The sequence below is a fragment of the Penaeus chinensis genome, chromosome 35, assembly GCF_019202785.1.
Source record: "Penaeus chinensis breed Huanghai No. 1 chromosome 35, ASM1920278v2, whole genome shotgun sequence".
Lineage (NCBI taxonomy): Eukaryota > Metazoa > Arthropoda > Malacostraca > Decapoda > Penaeidae > Penaeus > Penaeus chinensis.
In genome coordinates, this window is record NC_061853.1 from 33976965 (window position 1) to 33999464 (window position 22500).

At 48.0% G+C, this 22500-nt stretch overlaps 1 protein-coding gene across 5 annotated transcripts in view; it reads right to left on the minus strand.

Annotated features, from left to right (window-relative positions):
- Window positions 1-22500, minus strand: part of LOC125044217 — a 458466-nt gene that overhangs the window by 40298 nt on the left and 395668 nt on the right. For 4 of the 5 annotated variants that reach the window (XM_047640732.1, XM_047640735.1, XM_047640734.1 and 1 more), the window contains one exon: window positions 2840-2941. In XM_047640732.1, the coding sequence (XP_047496688.1) occupies window positions 2840-2941 (102 nt within the window). Of the gene's footprint in view, window positions 1-2839; window positions 2942-10137; window positions 10891-22500 lie in introns of those variants that run through there. The other variant, XM_047640736.1, reaches the window with a different exon arrangement.

Consider the following 22500-nt stretch of genomic DNA (forward strand, 5'->3'; position numbering starts at 1 on the left):
AGAAACATTTGGTTGTCTGCGCAACGCATCAACAAAACAAAGACGCCCCACGAAGCGCACCGCACTCAGGGACAAACTCATTACCGCGGCTACTTATCGCCGCCGCTGAAACGTAAACGCGAGTCTTATGGGAAAGGAAGGGAAAAAAACGGGGAGAGGGTGGGGGGGGGTTCATTACTCTCATCCCAAAGCCTTTTTCTTTGTCGAGTTCCAGAGGAGCAATGGTTGAAACAGAAATCGCGCAAGTCCGGTCAAACCTGGCGAAGAGATAAGCATGGCGGATGTGACACGCCAGGTATGATGGCAGCGTTTCACAGAGCCGTAAAAAAACTGCCGGCCATACCTGACGTGCACAATGAGCCATCCCGCAAATAGATCTGGCTGAGACAATAGCAGGCGATCCAACACGAAGACAACATCGCCGACATATGTGAGCAGCCGTCCCTACAAGGAGCCCAGGGACCATTACACGCATCCTATCTATGGGACTCGGCGAAGGAACCCTGCCGGCTCAAGGCCTCGGAAGGGAAAATGGTTGCGGCGAGGCTGACATCGCCGGCATATCAACCACAACCAGAAAAAAATAGTCACATCAGACCTAGAGGGCTAAGGAAGTCGTTTGGTTATCATTACTTATTGGAAATCCGATATCGATACCGCATAGGATTGTTACAAATTAAATCATGGAAACAGAACCTTCTTTACTTTTTTTAAAGAAATAGGAAAGAGAATGATAAGTAATAACTAGATCCGAAAGGAATAACAAGTGACTGAAAACTTCAATTAAACCATGAACAGCGGGAATGATCAGGTGAACTGTCGCGTGAAGGTGACACTAAGCTTTTGCACAGAGAATACCACGAATCCCGCGACGAGATACAAAGCCCAATGGCAGCCGACGGAGCTCTAGAAAGCCCCCACTGTCCATTCCCTGACACAAAGGGGCAGTGACAGTGGAGGAAACACTCCGAGGGAAAGTCTGTGGGCGTAGGCGTGTGTGCCTCTTGTGCGCCTGACACTCCCTCGCTCACACGCACACGCCGACTTTCACGCCGTCTGTTGACCGTAACACATGGACAATGATCCTCCTGCGTGATCAAGGGCCCGTCGCTCGTCATCGGAAACACAGACACAAACACACACGTTTCTCACCCGATCTCACTAAAGCCTTCCCTGGCATAAAGCTTCGCCTTGGTAGATCCACGGCCGAACCCAAGGTCTAAAATATTAATCCAATTTTCTCTTGCAAGGTTTACTTTTCTACGAATTAAGACGTCGGACATTTCCTATATTTTTCCTATGTTTTTGTCACCATTGCTAACGTTACCCTCACCACTATACCTTTTTGAATGGACAAAAGAAATATCTTCTATTAGTCAAGTCTACTCGAGTCGTCGAGTCATACTCTCTGTCATATCCAGCGTCGCCGAGTGACCGGCATCTCTCCAGCTGTATCAGGTGCCAAGTGTCACGCGGGACTTGGCCGGGTAATAGGCCTCGACTGAATAGAAACTTCAACAGCCGTTCCTCCCTCGCAATCATTATTCAAACGCAGGGGCGATGAAAGCTGCGGGAGGACCATGAGACACTCTTCAGAGGGGAGGGGAGGAGAGGGAGGGGGCTGGAGAGTAAGAGGGAGGGCGGAGATGGTGCAGGTGGAGAGGGGAGGGGCAAAGGGGAGGGAAAGCCAGGGGGGGGGAGGACGAAATAGCGCTGACCAATATCTGACTCACCGGGCTTCATGACGATAACATAAGCTATTTCCTCGACAGGTCACGCCCTCGTGCAGATATAAAGAAGCCTCGTCGGGCCAGAAACTGCGAGCGTGCGGCGCTTCTCACGCACACAGGCAGGTGCATTAAGGCATCAACGCACGAACGAAATTACACCCAGCAGCCATTCGCCCACAAAGCATATTCAAAGGAATACAGTTGACTTAGGAACCTGCTGAATCCGCCGTAAGTACCTGCTGACGGGCTAGCATCCGCCCTGCTTTACGCTACTTGTCACGTCAGTTTTTTCCATCGCGCAATAAAAACAATAATGCGTAACGTTAGCATGTTTTTGCCGGCTGCCTGTTCGAAACACCCGGTCGCTTCTCGACGTCTAAGGCATGCAGAAGGGGAGACAAACTCCTCGAGACGGGACAATCGGGACATCTTAATTACCACCGAGTATGTAAAAAAGACATAAAATCCAACACACAAATGAATAAGAAGTGACAGTATGCGAGGAAAAACGAGCGTCATCAATAATCTCAAGAGAGGTTGGAGGGAACATTGAGGAAGAAGGGAAAAATAGGAGGTGACGATGGTGGTGATGGAAAAGGAAGAGGAAGAGATAGAGGAGGAAAATAAAGAAGAAAAGAAAGAAGAAAAGGGAGAGGAGAAAGAGGAAAATGACAAATAGGAAGAGAACGAAGAAGAGGAGGAGGAGGAGGGGGGGGGAGGGGGGGAGGAGGAGGAGGAGGAGGAGGAGGAGGAGGAGGAAGACGAAGCGGAAGGGGAGGAATAGGAGCAAGGGAGGATGTTTGAGAAGTAAAAGAACGAGGGGTTTGGAGTAGGGGTCAGTATGAGGACGGAGGAAGAGGAGGTGCATACCAGAAAGAAAAAAAAAGAAAAAAAAAAAAAAAAGGAAGAAAAAAAAAAGAAAAAACAAACAAACAAACAAACATAAAACCGATTCCGAACATGAAAACAACCAAGCGAAACAACAAAGCCAATCAAGGCGAGAGAGAAAAGGCCAAACAAGTCCCCCGTCGATCGCCCGGCTGCCAAGGGGCGCCCCAGATGACCCAATCCCGCCAGAGAAGTTGAATGACCTCTGCGGAATGACCTACCTGAGTGACTGGGTCTCGCTCGTGCAGGCGGAGGTCGTCATGGGGGAAGAGGTCTTGTATCCTTTCGAGTTCGCTCTCCTCCTCCTCGCCTCGCCTTACAAGCTGCAAGGCAACAATTAATGCTCCGTTAGTTGGGATGTAAAGAAACAGAAGATAAAAGAATATACTACTGGTGTCAATACAACAACAACATACACTAATAATAATAATAATAATAATAATAATAATAATAATAGTAATAATAATGATGATAATAATAATAATAATGGAATGATTTAATTCTATTATAAAACGTAACAGTAATTCTAAGAAATCCGTTATGAGTACCATGCACCAACTATTAAAAAACATGATATACTATTGCTATATTCATTACTAATCCGTTATTCAAATGGCTTTCCTGTTTGCATAGAGCACAAAAAACTCTATCCTTAAGGGTAAAAACGTAAATGCTAATACAGTCACTAAACAAACCCATATAATTTTACAACTCCAATTATACGCACAAGCTTACGCAGGTTCCACAAATATCCCAATGTGAGTTTACAAGACCAGACTAAATGTTAAAAATAATTATATAAAAATAAAACAGCAACAGCTATAACAGGACAAGGGAAACTTAAACAAACGTAAATCTATCATTGATAAACTTCATTGCATCCATTTCACGGCCGACTACGAAAATAATTACGGACATTGACATAGCCATTATGTACAGGGGATTCTTCTTCTCCGTGGCTAGAGAACATATTTGAACTTAATGCATGGCATCACAAGTAGGCGTGGATAATATGCTGGTGATGTAATGGGCGTGGGCGGGCGGGCGTGAAGGGAATGGTGTGCTGAAACCATCACAGCCCCCCCCCCCCCCCCGGGCGTCACCCTCTCCCCACCCCGCAAATGCACGTGTGGCAGGTTGACTGACATAGTACTGCGTTAGTGGTTTGTGGTCTGCATACGTAGGGTTAGCGTGGCGTCGATGCTGTGGTTGACATCGTGGCTGTGGTGTTTGCCAAACGGCACTTGATTATGGTTTCGTGTGCGTAAAAATAATAAAAAATAAAACAAAAGGTGGGAAATATTTTCTAGTGTGCTATAATTCTCCTTATATGTAGACCTCCGGTTGAATGTTATGCAAGGCATACTGAGAAGAATGTTTTAGCTTATGCAGACGAATAGACTAGTCTGGGTGGTTGGCAAGTAGCAGCAAAACGGGCGTGGGCGGATCTGGCCCGTCGTCTGCACTAGTCATCAGGGTCAGGAGAAGGAGGAGGAGGAGGAACAGGAGGCAGGGAATGGGAGAGGAGGGAGGAAGGGAAGGGTCAGAGGCACTATCACAACCAAGATCCTCACGATATCAATATGATTAAAAAATATTCTCCCCTTTTTGCACAATATAGTCGCCAACAGTACGAGGTGCACTATCATCTTGTCAACCTTCAGTGTCGGATGTAATATTGCACAATCACGAGCGCCTTCGCCATGACATGCACTGAACCCAACACGCAAACCGTCACAATCATTAACATTAACAGCGAAGGTAATGATTACCTGTATGCTAATGCACGCACATGCATGCACGCACGCACACTCTCACACACACACACATATACAAAAAAAAAAAAAAAAAAAAAATAAGCATAAGATTCTGAAATCGGAATACCTCCAAGAAGTTTTTAAAGAGAAATCTTACTTGACACTCTCCTAGCGACTCCTCCCTCCTCCCCACCCTTGCCAAAGAGGTGTGGGCGTGCGAGCAACCCAAGGGTGCGCCCAGGACATAAATCCGCCCTCATTCCAACGCCCATTTTGGGTGCGGCAGATATGGGCGCACTCCTAAATCTACACCCATAAGGAATAATCCCAGAACTTGTGTTTATTGCTTCATCAAGAGATCTCTTCAGGATACGCAGACCTTTTTTGCCGCGTCGCCATGGGCGCTCAGGTCGCATGTACAACCAATGTTTTGCGACGATAACAGAATAATTCTTGGTTTTGCTCGCTCTACGTTTGGAATACTAAACGTGGAGGCGTGTCACAGGAAAGCATGATGATAATATAAGAGCCCTGTCACCTGTGACCTGTGCTAACGGGAGGGGCCCTCGGGCAACGATAGGGTGGTGGGTGACCCATGCAGGTTAGACCAAATACGGTTTCGCGGGCGTCGTCCCCCGCGCCCCCTCCCTCCGGTCTCAATCCACACCCGAAACCGGCCGCGTCCGCTCCATCAGTCCGATTACCGGGCTTATAGTGCCAGCCGACGGCAGTCACTAACGCTGATTGACACGTGGACCGGCAGCAACGCCTTCGATCATCGCCTCCGGTCAGGCACGCGACGCCACCTCCTTCCATCCTGCCAGGAGGAGGCTCCGTGAAAATCTTGCTGCGCGTCGCATCAACTTCACGCGAGTCACCTTACGCTCATGACGCCCTCCGTGGCGCATGAAAGTCAGCATTAGCGCGTCAGGACAAGGCGCCTCCCGGTCGGCAATGACGAAACCCCTCCCTCAAATACAGGCGTTGGCCGAACGCTCCACTGACTTCCGTGGGATCCGCGACGAATAAAGAGGACCAAACTGGCGTGACATTGGCGATGAGTGAGCACGAACAGGAACAAAAACCCACTGCCAAGACGCCCCTAGTGAATCCTGCTCCCGGGGATACTCTGGCTCCGGATGCCAGTCACTCTCTGGGAATTTCAATGTGCCTGGCAGAAATGATCCGCAGTGGAAGAGCGAGAAAACAAGCGCTGTTTCCAAGAATATTCAGCCCTGGGAAAGAATTTCATTGTGGGAATAAAAAAAATAAAAACACACGACATAAATTGCTGTTCATGGGATCATTCAAAACACCACTTTGACAGAATCATCGACCTCCTTAAGCTGCCTCTGACACTGACAAAGTGACTCCAATCCGAGAAACATTGTGTTAACACTATTTGCTATTCCTATTAATAAATAAAAATCACACGCCAGATGAGCATGTCCTTGCGTCTGACGTGCTGCGCATTCTTTCGTTTCCTGTGAAAGTGCGCCTTGCCATCTTTTATTCACTTGGATGAGTTTGCTTTCACCTTAACCATCTTTTTCATCCCGTCTGCTTAGTAATTATGGCCAAAATAAAACGTGTTAAAAGTTTAAGTAAAAGCACACAAACACGTTTCAGAAACTGATCATAACTATGATTTACGTAATGTAATGGATATATAATACATAATATAAAAATATTCTCCATATTACAAACTCTAGTAACAGAGAGAGAGAGAGATCTCCATATAACAAACTCTAGTAACAGAGAGAGAGAGAGAGAGAGAGAGAGAGAGAGAGAGAGAGAGAGAGAGAGAGAGAGAGAGAGAGAGAGAGAGAGAGAGAGAGAGAGAGAGCAGGACTTCCGGTCCCCTCATTCAGGAGAGATTCCAGTAAGTCATGCAATTTACCAGCCTGATTCACACACATACTTCCTCGCTGGCTGACATCCCCCACCCACCCCGACGTCCCTACAATCATATGGCTATTCTTGCGAGATCCCTTCTGCACGGTCTTTCTCTCGTGCGCGCGGGGTCTTTCCGTTCCGCCCCGTCTGTTTGTTATGCAAACCCTGGCAACAAACATTTGCTGAACGTCGTTCAAGCTTTTCGCCAATCTCTGCGAGTCAAAAAGAGAGGGGCAGGGGGGATGGGGGGGGGGAAGCGAGAGGGAAGGGAAGGGCAGTGGGGATGGGGGGGGGGGAGGGCGAGAGGGAAGGGAAGGGCAGTGAAGGATGGAAAGAGGAGAGGGAGAGGGAGAGGGAGAGGGAGAGAGGAGGGAGAGAGAGGGAGACGGAGAGAGGGAGGGAGCATTGGGGGGCGGGATAAATTAACTTCATACATTCTGAATGAATGACGTAAGACGTGGCGACGAAAAACACGAGGGCGGAGAGGGTTGTGGCAACAGCTGCTAGAGCCATACCCTTGCCATGCCCGAAAGTCAGGCCATCTCTTATACTACTACGTCATCGCCACAAACACACAGACAAACCCGCACACGGACGGACACACACACACACACACACACTCATTCTCTCTCTCTCTCTCTCTCTCTCTCTCTCTCTCTCTCTCTCTCTCTCTCTTTTACGGATGACCTTTCGTGTGGGAAGGACAAGATGAAGAAAAAAAAGAGTGAGAGATAGATGGCCTAACTGTCGGCAGATCTGGCTGTTGAGAGTATTAGCGGTGAATAGGTGAATAAGCCGTATTGGGAGAGACATGGAGGGGAAGGGGGAAGAAGGAACAGAGGAAAAGAGGAAAGGAGAGAGAGAGGGAGGGAGGAGAGAGAGAGAGAGAGAGAGAGAGAGAGAGAGAGAGAGAGAGAGAGAGAGAGAGAGAGAGAGAGAGAGAGAGAGAGAGAGAGAAACAGAGAGATACAAGAGTGGGACGCAGGAGCACAAATAAGGGAATTATTACACGCTATTTAGAGGCAGGATAACCTCCCTTCTCCCTTCCATAATAGCGCAGATTACCTTCTTGCTCGACGACCAACATAAATCCCGAGATAAGAAAGGGTAACGGCCATAGCCCTCAACCCAGCCTGCCCTAGTGTGCCGAAGGGAAGTCCCTAACTAACCTAATCACTAGTCATTTCTAGTGTGTTGACCTTTGAACTTTGAAAGCCCTTCCTCGTTCCTAGTTTGTCGACCTTTACTTCCTTCACTATGTCCATTTCATTTATATAAAAGAGAAGAGAAAACCTAATATCAAATATTTTTTTTCTCTCTCCTCAAAGTAGGTTAGTTGTGGAGGTAATAATCAAAGGCTGATTTTTCATAAAAATACAACGTGACTGGTGAAAGGGTTGTTTTTTATTTTTCTAGATACAAGCTCGTAAGCTATTTATCACACTCTAACTGTGTGAAGTGTAAAGGAGAAAGTAAAGGTAGAATACTTCCCTGTAATGCTGCTGATGGCGGATAAACGCCTCGATAACACTAATGCCATTATGATGATAATAATAGTAAATAGATGTCGATATTATGATAACCCTGAAATCCTTCACATACACAGAACAGAGCCTTCAACAATATGTCGAAACATGGTGCTTAAGGAAATTCCTTGTTCAGCTATTCTTGGATATATCGGTTTTACACACACACACACACACGTACACATACATATACATATACATATACATACACACACACACACACACACACACACACACACACACACACACACACACGTACGCAGAAGTATGCACGCACACGCACGCACACACACACCAGAATTCCACATCAGTATCGATGCAAATACCAGCGCGCCACATCCGTCCGTTGTGTACAGAGCGTGGCGGCATTGCTTATAATTGCAAGATATATAATGAATCCCGGCAATTTGTATGGCCATCGGTACGTGGCCAACTTTCTAAACGCCGCCGTAAGTGAGATTTGCCTACGAGAGCCGCCGTCTTTCGGGGAAACTCCGGCGCAGTGTGAAGGTAATTGGAAAGATCGCCTTGCTTTTCCTCCGTCTGCCTTGTGAGCGCTTTGGTCGTCTAATCAACGAACGCCAGAGCATGGGGACACGGCGTCCGCGACACGGGTTTGTGTGTCGAGACATTTGAGCGAGAACTAGCGCCGTAATGATAATAATCCTTCCCTTAAGAAATCTCGGTGTGGTCAGAGTGGCTGTTTCGGCGCCGGGTGTTACGCCACTCGTCTACGGCACCGCGGGCTGGCTCTGCCTGTCGCTCGGAAATACCTGTCTTGCAAGAGAGATCCTTATGCGCGGTACAGTACACGCCGCGATGGAGTCGCAGCAGGAAAAACGGAAAGAGAGGGGGAAAAAAACTCTTGAGAATTTGATGATCATGTGGATATAAGAATGAGAGAGCAACTTGCGTGTGGTTCTCCCGCGCGTCATACTGACTTCGGTACACAATAAACTGCCTCTTCACGGTCTCCTCGAATTTCCCCGAGTCCTAAATAAACGCACTTGCTTAAATACTCTCATCAAATTCCAAAGAAAAAAAAAATGCATGTTGACTCATGCGAACGGAGATCTTCGTCATCTTCCCAAGGATATTCTTTGTAACGAATAAAGCCAACAGGCATGCAACCACTTAATTGTCACCTCTTCTTAATGACAGATGATCCTTCCCTCTCATACCATCACGCGCAGTAGCTTCAGCAAGATGTTTAGCGCTCATCACCCAGCCTTGTTTTTTATGGCGGTCAGACAGCCTTGCGGAGAACGTGTGTCCTGCCCACGCCATCCCTTACCGCACGTCAAGGACGGGGTTTTATCCGACCGCACTGGCGATTATCCTTCTTGTGAGGAAACTATGCGATCCGTAAGAAGGCAGCGTCCCCCTAGAGACGGTGTAATTACTACCGCGAATAACGGATTAATCGTGCCGTCCTCTGCAAGTTGACATGGCAAGATCCTTTCCCAATTGATTAAGGCGTTGCATCAACTGCCCGACTAGCGCTTGCCTTTTGGGGAACGCTCTCTGCAAAGGCAAGTAAGATCGTGACGCGTGTAACCCTGACTTCGAGTGCAGCGTCAAACAATACAGCTTTCCGAGTGAGCGGAATGACCGTTTTCTGGACCCAACTTTCTATTTTGGCAAGAGGTGAATTCTTCTGTTCTTTTTACAATCGAATTCACGTAAAGCTGGTTTCTCCGAGTGAAAGAGGAGTGACAACTAACATTTGGGTCTCGAGCGAGGGGCGCGTGGGCGTCGCCAGGAGACGTGCCAGATCCTGGGTCAAGTATGCAGCGCGGCAGCCAGTAAATGCTGCTGCCTGTGTCGCCGTCAGGAGCCAAACCAGCCCGGCCCACATTCATGCGAGGGCTCTCTCGCTCCCCATATAAAGCCTGGACCCGCCTTCCCCGCTCGCGATCCAGGTCAACACTTGCAGCAGCACAGGTCACCGCAGCTCCGCCGAGCGCGGGTATCCTGTGAAAGCCGGGTGTCGCACCGGGTCAATCATTCTTGTTTTAAGACAAGGCCAGCCTGTTGGAGGTGCGCGTGTACGGGCAAGCTGTTCTTAGAGCCAAGCAAGCAAAAATCCTGATTTTACAATTATGATATCAAAACACAGTTATTACGTGCGAGACCGCTCTAACTCTGCAGGTTTATAAACACTTGCATATTTGTTTTGTTTTTTTAAGTTTTAATTTACAGGCATTGCAAAATCAGTCACCTTGGCGTAACGGTCTAACTTGCCTCTGCCCTTACAGGTACCACATACCCACCCCCTCCACCTACTCGCCCGCTGATCTATGCCTTTCCTTTACACTTAAACTTGTTAACGCTACTCACCTGTGGCAACGCCCAACCCAGCATCACAGCTAGATACGCAGTAACAACACGGCACAGCAGCTCTGAGTTGGAGCACCATCCTGCCACAGGCTTGTCTTGTATGGTGCCACTCTCCCGCTGTATGGTGCCGCCCTCCTCTTGATACCTGATGCTGCTTGACTGCTGCATCCGTGCCCCGTTATCCCTGCGGGTGGGGCGTCTTTCGCGGTGCATGGTCGTGCCGACGTCCCTATATCTGAGACCGTTTTCCCGCGTTACGGTGGTGCCATAGTCCCTGTACATGGCACCACTGTCTCTCGCTCTGGAGGCACCACTGTCCCTCGCCCTGGAGGCACCATTGCCCCGATGCATGGTGCCACTGGCCACTCCAGCCTTCACACGCCTGCCTCGGCACCGATCTCTTCTAGGAGCACCATCACAGTCTTGGCAACGTCTTGTGCCACCTGGATAGGATCTTCTTTTCTCTTTGGTATGCATTTAAAGCTCGTTATTTAAAGATATATATCTTAAAAATAATAAATATGTCCTTTACGACATTTTGACACAGACTCCGGATGGTGAAGCATGCTAGCGACGTGCAGAGTTCATCACAAGGATGAGATAAGACAGCATCTTTTCCTCGCACGCCTCAGCGGTTGACACTCACGTAGGGCCTCCAGTAGGCCTCCAGCCACATCATCATTATCACACTAACACAAACACACACGTAAACGTGCGTCGCTTCACTTGCAACCCCCTCCTGCAACACTTAAATGAAAAGGAGGATTACTTCCACGAAGACGCAACGCACGAGGACACGTGACACAACGCGACAAGAGTAGGAGTGGGGGTGCCTGGACCGCCTGCCTCCCCTACGGCGCCTCGGGACGCACTGAGCACCGCTGCGCTCGGGACCTGGAGTGAGGAGGGGGCGGCCCGCCTCGCTCGCTCCGCAGGCTCTCCTCTCGCTTTTGCAACGCCTCCTTCTTCTCCCTGGTCTTGCAGGCTGGAAGGATGCTCACGGGGGTCGGGAGACACTAAGTAAATATTTCTTTCAGATATTGGAATATAAAATGTTTATGAAAAAGAGGAAAATATCGCCATGTGACGGGAAGTGGCAAGACCGTGGGGGTCAGTGATGCGGCAAGACCTGTGGCTGGTCCCCGGGAGCCTCAAGGTTTCTGAATCACATCACAAACAGCCATCCTCTCATCAGACATTCGGCATCACAAAGACACATAACCGGAAGCCTTCCGAACAACCAAAAAGGTCTTTTTCAAACGAATAAAGAGCCTTTCGATAGGTTTCATCCTATCGAAAGGCACACGACCACGTCCTAAGCTCTCGCTCAGCGGACGTCGGGCTTTCCTTTCACCTGAGCCGGGCGCCGAGCGGAACCACCCATTTCCAGAAGCTCACTGGACTTGAAACGAAAACATCGAACCGCCATTCATTACGCCTAGGCCAGGGTTACTCGGAGCGCCTCAGCAGCAAATAACGGATTTGTGGGCTTATTCGCAAACTCCTCTATGAATCCCGATCAGCAAAGCCATCAAACTCACGCGAACCCCCACCCCCCCATCAATCAAAATAGTTTACATAAAATAAAAACAGGGTCGTGTCGACAGCCGATGCGTCCGACAATATAAGCGAGTGTCCAGCGTCGCCAGGAGACCCAGGGGGACATCCTGCCACCCGTTGTCGACCTTCCACCACCGGCCCGACCTTGCCAGCCTTTTCTCTTCGGGAATTCACAATACGCTGTTGAACATAAACCTAATTTCCAACATTGCTCCTCCTTTTGTTCCGTGTAATTTCCTCGTTTGGTGATTCTCCCATTTTTTCCTCTCCCTCCCGCTCTTCCTTCCTTCCTCACTTCCATCCTGTTTCCGTGACCTTTCTTCTACCACTCTCTCTCTCTTCCGACAGCTGTCATTCAGGGGTTTTACGAGGTGTGAAGGGTGTTCGATGGGTTGGTGGAAAGCGGACGACCTGCCCGGAATGTTTACGTGTGACCATACTGATAGACTGGCGAAAACTTCAAGAAACTTCCCAGGATATGTGGCACGATTTTCCAAGACCTTCACACCAACGCCTTACGGGGATGACCTGTCCTCTGCTTGTTTCCATGACCTTTTCCTCTGTCGTTTCTCTCACACCTGCCAGTACTCTTGCAGGAAGTTTGGCTGGCATAAAATTCCCGAGAGCTCGCTGACCTGTCACATTATTCTAAAGGAAAAAAAAAAAAAAAAAAAAAAACGTGCAGAGGGAGAAATTCAAAGACGGAAAAAATAACTTTTAAAACAAATCGAAATTAGTCATAATGCCAGCTCCCCGAATTAAGCATCATAACAATAATAATACAAAGGATTACACAACTAAATACACGACCTCTACCCGGTCTCTTCATTCCCAAAAGCGCGGCCATGGCATTGCTCCTTCCTCATTTCGTCAGGTGCGAGGGTTAAATGCGCTTCGTGTAAGCCGCATGGCCTCGAGACCAGGCATGTGTGTGCACCTGGATTCTTGCATTCTTTTTGGTGCTTTGTGCATCCGAAACTACTTTTCGTTCCTAATATTATCAGGTTATCTAATAGATATTCATGCACGGGAGAATAAGTAAAGAAGACCTACAAAGAATACATAAAGAGAGTTAGAAGATGGGAAAATGAAAAGGTAATTGGGTCCAAACACAGGTGAGCAACAGGTTTATAGACAGACACGCAGGAAGTAAAAAAAAAAAAAAAAATGAATGACAAGACACAAGGACACATGCTATACGAAATCATATGAAAGAGAGAGAGAGTGAGTGAGTGAGTGAGTGAGTGAGTGAGTGAGAGAGAGAGAGAGAGAGAGAGAGAGAGAGAGAGAGAGAGAGAGAGAGAGAGAGAGAGAGAGAGAGAGAGAGATTCCAAAAGGCCCAAAAGTAAGCAAAATAATGCTCGGGCGGCCGGCCGTACACGGTGTCCTTAGCCAACCCTTGGCAAGTCCGGGGTGAGAGGCTGACCCGTGTATACCCGGGAATGATTCATGTGACCTAGTTCAAGACCCGCCGGGGCGCCTCGTCAGCCGCCTCCACCACAGCAGCGCAGCGCCACACTTGCCTGGGAATCTGTCACAGGGCAGCAGGGAGGGACGCCGTGTTACGCGCTCCTTGACGTCGAGGCGAATCTGTTCGTGTCATTAGCGACGGGACGTCGCAAGGCTCGTCATGTGACTCGGGTGATCACCGGATAGAAGGGGGACATTCGCGAGAATCAAGTTTATTTACACCGTGTACGGTATGTATATACAAATGAACGGTGTGCGTGCGCGCGTGTGTGTGTAGGTATGTGTGTGTCTACCTACTTGTTTGCATGAAAATAGTGGCGCACGCACATAAATACATACCCATCCATGCACAAATATATCATATCCAAATATATGTATGGAAGAATATGCAACGTAAGTACAACGATTATTTCAAATAACATTCAAATCGCATTTAGTATTAATTTTACACACACACCATAAAAAAACCCATTAAATCATATTCTTCACGAGCATCACCTTATAAATCTGCATCCAAGGTCATCTTTGCCTAATATCGTCGCCAACATATCATAACATTTTGCAATGCGAGAGAATGTCGAGGTTGGAGCGAGCAGTGTTGTTAGTCATGCACGACGGCGCCTGCCAACACACCGCACGACACCTCCTCCCTACCATGCACGACACGAGATACATCGCCGCAACACAAACCATCTATAACGACTAGACTACCACATTACCCTCCGATCGTCTTGTCTACGACCACAAGAGAGGGAGAGAGAGAGAGAGAGAGATACACTCTCCCCTCCTTTCCACTTTTACCCCTACAACTCGCAATCCGACCACATCATTCCCGCAAGCCAGGGCCTCCTTCCCCTTTACACCCCCCTCCCCACCAAGTCCAAGTTACTTCATACATCAAAAGCACATCGGAGAGTCAGCAGCGGCACAGACCTGGCAAGTAATGATTCCGTTGGCCGGTCAACTGAGGAGGCAGTTGTGTATTCACGGCGACCCTCCTCTAATCTCATTCCACTGGAAATTATTATTCTTTTATTAAAAACTAACCAGGCATACTCCGCAGGGCTTGATCACCGTTTGATGTTTGCTAAGTTTTATCTACTGGCTGATTCATATTCATTTGTTTTATTTTCCTTTCTAAGTCGCTATTAATTTCAATTCCCTTTTGTCACTTTCAATTGTCTACTAATATTTTTCATTGATATATTATTTCAAGGACGACATGCCCAACGATGAGTCACTGGGGCCACATTTATTGCGAAAAAAATCAACACTGACTGACGCGGTGCTTTGCATGACAATAACGCTGCTTGACGTAATAATGCTCTCTCAAGCGAGCGTTCTGCATGACAATGCCCCTCACCAATTAATGTGGATACTGGAACTCATTGTGCATTTGTGATGACAATCTAGCCGGTGTTCCATTCCCATTTCTATCGCGATGAGATGATGAGTAAACCCTCTGTACTTAATGCTGAAAAAGGTATGAATGAGAATGAATAATTATATTAAGGAAGATGTGCAATTGGCGTTTTGATATTGAGTCGTCTTCAGAATTTATGTTCCTCATCCTCACTAAGTGGTGTTGGGTGACAAATAACTTTCCAATGTGTTGCTAGAAGAAATTTTACTTTCTCCTGAGTTGGCGGTCGGGAAGGGAGACTCCCACCCCCTCCCCTGGGCACACTCCCGTCACCCTCCTCCCTTCCTTAAACCCTTCCAACATGCCCTGAAATATGATTAGTGCAATGACCGTCTCCCCTTCTCCGTTTCTGTCTCTTTTCTTTCTCGTCCTTTCACTCTCTCCCTTCCTCCTCTCTCTCCGTCTCTGCCTTTGCCTCTGTCTTTCCCTTTCTCTTTGCAGACCGGCGTATTAATTAGAACTTTTACTCTAAACGATTTTTTAATGTAAATGTTGAAAACACTGTCTTGCGTTCAATAAGGAATCTATCATTCTCGCCAGCAACCGTGACCGAAGTCTTCAAACTCGGATCATATCGTGTGGAACCAACATAATTCATCTGACTGTTTAACAATAACGGCATCCCGGCGCGGGCGTACCCGAGAGAGGCAGCTCGAGGCAAGCGGCGGCCTATCCAGAGAGGTGAGTCACGTGAGTCATGAATGAGTAAGACAGAACTTCCGCCACGCACACATACCTCCCAAAAATCTATATTGTGTAACAGAGCTCTCACGAGGACCTTTCTCCAGGATACGCCTCCCCTTGTTACGGGGCGCCACAGAGCTAGGACCGCCTTGCCCTCGGTGCCCCGCGCGGCAATAACCCTGGCGATGCTGGGATCGCGGGAGAGGGGAGAGGAGGTCTCGCACACATAACGGGGCGCGACGCAAAAACAACGCGGTTCGCCATACTCCGCCCACTAACACCTGGGTCATTCATGCCCGCCAGACACCCCCGCCCACACTCCCGGGTCACTGTCAGCCGAGCGCGTCCAAGTCATACTACGCGAGGAGATTACAGGTTTGCTAACGTGTAGGCTTGGCAAGGGATCGTCGATTTTTTTTTTGTTGAATTGCCTTACGAGAACAGCGGTACTAACCAAAGCAGAAATATCATTGGGGAGTTCAGATGCTCCATGCACACAAACGTATCCGAATATTCAGATACACACTCCCACGCACATGCACACGCGTGGGCCAGGTCCAACAGCCAGTGCACATACACCCTAAATCACTCTTCTTTCCCTCTGTACCTATATATGAGTTTTGAATAAATCGTTCAAATAATAATAATAATAATAATAATAATAATAATAATAAAAATAACCACACGCACACATCCACCTCGCCCCATTCCGCGTCCAGCAAACCGATAATCAAGTACGTCCTCACATCATCCGATCCACTTGCAGTGACAGCTGGAGTGCCACGCCCTGACGCAAATACACCGCGCTACCATTACTGACGGAGACACGCTACTTCCAACATACCGAAGAACTGCATGTTTTATCCATCCTCTCCTATGCCAAAGCGCTGTATAAATAACAATAATCCGAAGAATCTGCCGAGTTGCAGAATGTGAGAGCTGGGAATGACGAACTAGGAGGAAGGAGAGGTAAGGAGGAGGGAGTGGGAAGGGGGAGAGATAAATACTAAAATAATAATTGTTCGATCGAGTGCACGACCCCGAGATCGTTGCTTCACACACAGCTCATGGCCGATGATTGAGCTTTGTTCTTCATCCAGTGCCATTATAAAAGCATTAACTGACGGACGGTCGTTCATTATACGACATGTTAAACCCACATTCAATCTAATCACCTTGGTCAACTGCGAAAGTGCGTGCGTGACGTGCATGTGAAGAAAGCAGCCTTGTTGGCCTCCACTTAAAAGAGAGAGAGAGAGAGAGAGAGAGAGAGAGAGAGAGAGAGAGAGAGAGAGAGAGAGAGAGAGAGAGAGAGAGAGAGAGAGAGAGAGAGAGAGAGGAGAGAGAGGAGAGAGAGGAGAGAGAGGAGAGAGAGGAGAGAGAGGAGAGATAGAGATAGAGAGAGAGAGGGGTGGGGCTTGTGTACTTTCTTCGTCGTTCGCACTGCCTCTTAAAGTCAATTCATTATCGCGCAAGTGATGTGTACTACGTCTTAATTTGATTATACAAGACCTTAATTACGAGGCCCGAGATCCTAACGTGGTAATTATCAACCGAATGAGATTCTATCACGGGCCATTATCACGCTTCCCCGAGCAGGACGTCGCGCTGGGAAAGTGGCTCAGCCGCTCCAGCTTTCCTCCCTCCCCTCCCTTCCCCTCCCCTCCCCTCTTCTTCTCTTCCCTCCTACCCCATCATTCCCCCTCTGCGATGTCTCTCCCACACTCCATCTCTCCTCCCCTCCCGCACAGATTCCCACCCCCCTACCCCCCTCCTGTAGGAATCACTTTCTTCTCGCGTTTATGTTTACCTCAAAGCACCTCCAGGGTAATAAGCTGGAGTCTGGCGTTTAAAGAAATCACGAAAGCAGCGCTTCTCTCTGCATATTTCATTTTCTCGGGAAACTCTTGAAGAAGGAGAGCTTCGACTTTGCGCACATGTTCAGTGAGGCTGAAAATGGACAGAATCGATTTGGACAGCAAAGAAAAAAGAAAACCGATTTTTTTTTTTCAGACAAGTGACTGGTGTTGTTGTGGCGGCTCACAAAACTGGGTTAGTTGACACAACACTTTTATTTCGACCTCTTCGGAACAGTTAATCAGCTGAGATGCGAGTCATCTCCTAAGACCTCGGCCGAGTGCATGTCACTTTCTGGCATGCATCCAATTGATTAGAAAAGAGATATAATCGGCGAAATTGGCAATCATGCACGCTATTTAGGCAACGAGAGATCCGCTTTTCATTTCCTCTATTGTCTCCGAGATCATGATCAGTCCAAGATAGGATGAGTATGAGTGAGAAAAAACAAAGGAAGTGAATGAGACTGAGAATAAAGAATGGAAGGAAGAAAACGAATAAGAATTTTAAAAAGGAAACGGAAAGAAATTAAAACAAAGATATGCGCGCATACACACACACACACACACACACATATATGCATACGTCTCCATCACTTTACCAAAAACTAAAGTAGCATGCGAGAAAATATATACTGATTCTAGGCTGCCAGCATAAGAAATACAATAACAATAACGAAGGGTTCCCTCGCTCTACCCTCCGTCAGCGAGCCCCGCCAGGACAAGGCCCGAGGCAGTGATCGCCCACGCCCGTCACCTGTGTCAACCAACGACGCTCCACCTCCGAAACGCCCTCCTGACCCAGAGTGACCCAGTGGTCGCCTCCTTACCCCGAGGGAGGTCATACACACGGCACCGCGCCCTCGGGACGAATGTAAAGCGAAGGGAGCCGTGCCCTGGCAACTTTCAGATCAAGATGAAAGGCGTTTTCTTTCGTTGCTTCTTTTTTTTTTTTCCTTACCTCTCTCTCTTTCTCTCGAGCTTCGCATTCCCGTGACCGCAGCGTTAATGAGGCTGTCTCAGCTCGAGGGCGTGAGAAGCCGCCCGCGCTCTCCTCTCTCTCTCTCTCTCTTTCTCTCTCTCTCTCTCTCTCTCTCTCTCTCTCTCTCTCTCTCTCTCTCTCTCTCTCTCTCTCTCTCTCTCTCTCTCTCTCTCTTCCTTCCCTCTCTCCTTCCTTTCCTTCCCTTCCCCTCCCTTCCCTTCCCCTCCCTTCCCCTCCCCTCTCTCCCTCCCTCTCTCCTTCCTTTCCTTCCCTTTCCTTCCCTTCCCCTCCCTTCCCCTCCCCTCCCCTCCCATTCCCTCTCCTTCCCTCCCCTCCCACCCTCTCCCTCTCCACCGCAAGGAAAAGTAAGCCCTCACCGCGCCGCCGTCGCTTCCTCGTCCAGCCCTAAAACAGATGGTCGACAACAAGGCAAGGGGACCCTCATCAAAATCCAATTTCCCGAACAACGTACCCATTAGCGAATATACAAATAGCTATCCATCGGCAAGCTGACAAATCGTGAATGTCCCAAGCAGGTTGGAATGCTTTCTTTCTTGCCTTTCCCCATTTCCCCCCTTTCTCTCTCTCTCTCTCTCTCTCTCTCTCTCTCTCTCTCTCTTTCTCTCTCTCTCTCTCATCTTTGCAATAATGGTAATAACACTCTGTGGCAATGTAATAAATGCTAAATAAAATATAATCTAAAAGTAATGGTGACGTCTCTCACTTTCGGGCGATAAGGTACAATTTCATAAACTTTAGGAAAATCTCTCCAATTCTCGAAGATGTGCAAGGACCTGAACACATACAAACACAAGGTAGAAACTCCCAGGGAAATGTCCCGGAAAGACCAGGAAAATATTCCCACTCATTAAGGACAACGTAACTCTACGTCCTGGTGTGTTTTGTCCGTTTTTTATATATAATTGGAAGGTTATTCCAGATTATCCAGAGTCATTGTCCCCTTCGGCTCACTCCACATGGCACTACGCATATCATGTCACACGCAACGAGAACCGCCTATTTCCTTCCTCTCTACCATTTATAAACTCGAAATAATTTCATCTTTTTGTCCAGAGATGACACAACCAGGTATAAAACACGGAAAAATTACCGTGTGATGCAAATAACTACTGGCAACTGCTCCTCAAACATAAATAAAAACGACAATTTACTGTTGTCACAGTAGAGATTACAGCATCTGTATCGCGAATGGAGATGGCGGCGCAAGTAAGATAATCTAGTGGCATCAACTCATGATTTTGATAAGCGGGAAAATCAATACACTTATCTGCCGACTAAATAAAAATCCAAATATCATTGTGGTTGCGGGTATGGCTACATAACTATGGCACGGAAGTGATAAAATAACAATAATAAACCAAACCCTCACGCGGTCATAAAGTGTTATTGTTATGACAACAATGTTATGTATTGGAATCAATTAGGATGATGGCGGTTATAACAACAACGTTGGCGCCGGAACCAATGATGAAGATTGTGTACAGCGGTTATCACAGTACAATGTGCTGGCGAGGAGATCAATGAATACAGTAGAGAAACTGCTACAGTGTTAGCGTAATAGTTGGACTGCTCGGACTGAGCTGCTGTTTTGGGCAATCACACTTAATGTATTTTTTCTTCTTTTTTGCCCCGAACGTCACCCCACCTGAGAAAGTCGGCTTCCTCCCAGCCTACCTGCCCCCTACCCCTCCACCCGACCCATCAAATCAACAAGGGTCATCGTCACACGGTGCTGCTTGGCGGAATGATCACTCGAGGGAACCATTCACTCGAAGATAAGAGAAAAAAGAAAGATAGATAGAAAAAACTTAATTAGATGACCCGGTGACATCGCCTGGATGAGAAACGTCGGCGGGTCGAGGTGTGTCTGCGATGGAGGGGCCGAGGCAAGAACATCCAGTGCAGATGAGATGGATGGATTGCCTCGCATCTCCGTGGTTAAAGTACCGCTCAACTCCGCCGGGCAAATGAGGCCACATTCAGCAGCGAGGAGGAGGAAGAGAAGGAGAAAGAGGAGATGGAGGAGAAGGAACAAGAACAGGAGGAAGAGGGAGAAAAGAAATTGGTGGGAGAAGGGATGAAGAGGAACTGAAGGAAAAATAAAAGGAGGAAGAGGAGAGGAATAAAAAGGGGAGAAGCAGGGGACGATGACGACGAAAAAAAAAGAAATGAGATGGGTTGGGGAGGGAGAGGGAGTCACAAGGAGGGGGCGAAGCAGGGGCTGGTGGTGGGGCAAGTTACCTTACGACACACCTGCAATTCACGACATGATCAAGCGCGGCGTCAAGGATAGCGAGTTACCGTGAGTGAGCTGCTTCGGTCATCCCTCACACTTACTTGTCCACTTACCCGACGACCTCCTTCATGTAAAGCTGAGCTTTTTGTTACAAAATAAATCTGTCAACCAACAAGCAGTTCAGTAGCAAGGCACAAATTACAAACATGCATCAAAGAACAGAAATTCAGCATAAAGGAAAATAAATAAATAAACGAGAGAGAGAGAAAGAGAGAGAGAGAGAGAGAGAGAGAGAGAGAAAGGGAGGGGGAGGGGGAGGGGGGGAGGGAGGGAGAGAGAGATAAAGAGAGAGAAAGAGAGAGAGAGAGATGAAGATATATATAATATATATATATATATATATATATATATAGAGAGAGAGAGAGAGAGAGAGAGAGAGAGAGAAAAAGAAACGTCGCACCGTTCACTGCAGCCGAAGACTCCCTCGACGTCTATCCGCGACGAAGCGTCAATGGGCAACTGTTTCCCTGCAGGATCTCCCTTGTTGCGCGTTTGCCTATGGGCTACCTTCCGGCGTCGTCCGTTATCGGAAATTCTCAAAATTAAATAACCTAGGCGACATTGCACTCGCACAGATCATTTCCTAGCAGCGAAAAATTGCTCCCAGGTTCACCAAGCTACTTCCTCCCAAAACACCACTCTCCTTCTCCGTGGCCTCAGCACTGAATCTTTCAAATCTTGCTTCCCGCATTTCCCGTCGGAAGTGCTCTGAGTGTGCAAAATTCGCGGGAGAGCCATCATATTATTCTCCGAACATAAGCCTGACTACGAGCGATCACAGCGCAGAGAGGGAGAGAGGATGGAGGGAGGGGGGGGGGGGTGTAGGAGCGGTGGGATCGGGAGGAGTGAGAGTGGGGCGGGAGGAGGAGGAAGAGGAGGGGGTGGGGGGAGCTCCAGGCTCTCCTCCAGGCTGGGTCTGACGCGTGACGTCATTCTCTCTTCCGAGAACCGTCCATACGACGTCATACAACCATATCCGGCCGCTGGAACGCGACGTTCGTTAAAATACACCTAAGAGATTGATTTACATTTCCGGTTTTATTATAAAACAGGACACCAATACATTTAACTTTTACCGTTACCTTCACACGGTTCCTTCGGGTTCCAAGATTGCCCACAACAGAATCTTGGCACTTGGAAATGACACAGCGACGCAGATAGTGCCAATGAAGTTACCAAACATATACCGGGGAAGGAATGGCTCTGGCCGAAGCGGTGCAGTGGGCAGTGATAGGTATTACGGAGCGGGCGGCGCTGGCAGCGATCCAAGCGGTGGGGCAACGCCGACCTATAAGGAAGGTGTGCCATTACCATAGTTACAGGTTCATTCCGGTCGGTTTCCTTATCTGGTTCCTGCAGAGCCTTACAAGCTAAACGAAGGCACACGCACACACGCGCACGCACAGGTACAATACATATACATAAATATAAAAGCAAACATAAACAGAAACGAAAACGATGACATAGCATCCAGTCATTGTTATCACTTATTTGTTATAGTGTTTTGCATAACCATATTCGTCGAGACAACGATGTCTTATATATCATCTTTATAGCGCTTTGGTTATTTGATCCTTAAATAAAAAGAAATAAACGCGTCTGCCACACAGCGACCCGAGAAAGATCCTCCTCCGAAAAATAAGCTTAAAAAAGCACGCGACAGAAATCCAAAAAAAACTCAGAAACAGCAAGAACAAAAACCACATCATAGGGTACCATAAATCGCATTAATAATGATAATAGGCTCCCATCCTCCTGTTCCTACGACATCCTCCCCTGAGAACAATGGCAGGAGCAGCCTCCGAACGGACCCGCAACGCCGCCGTTTCCTCGTCAACGCGACCCGGCGTAAGGGACGTTCACCCTTCGCTCTTTCTCCCCTCACCCTAACACAGCGCCGCATAAAAAAAGAGAAACAGGGAGAAAAAAGGCATGAAAAAACAGCTCATGAGTAATGTGCGTCCCCCTACACGGACCTTCGACGTCTGGTTGGTAAAATACGTGCGTGCTGGGTCATGTGCCGCTGAACTGTCACATAAGCTCATAATCGGGAATTATGGGTAATTTTCTC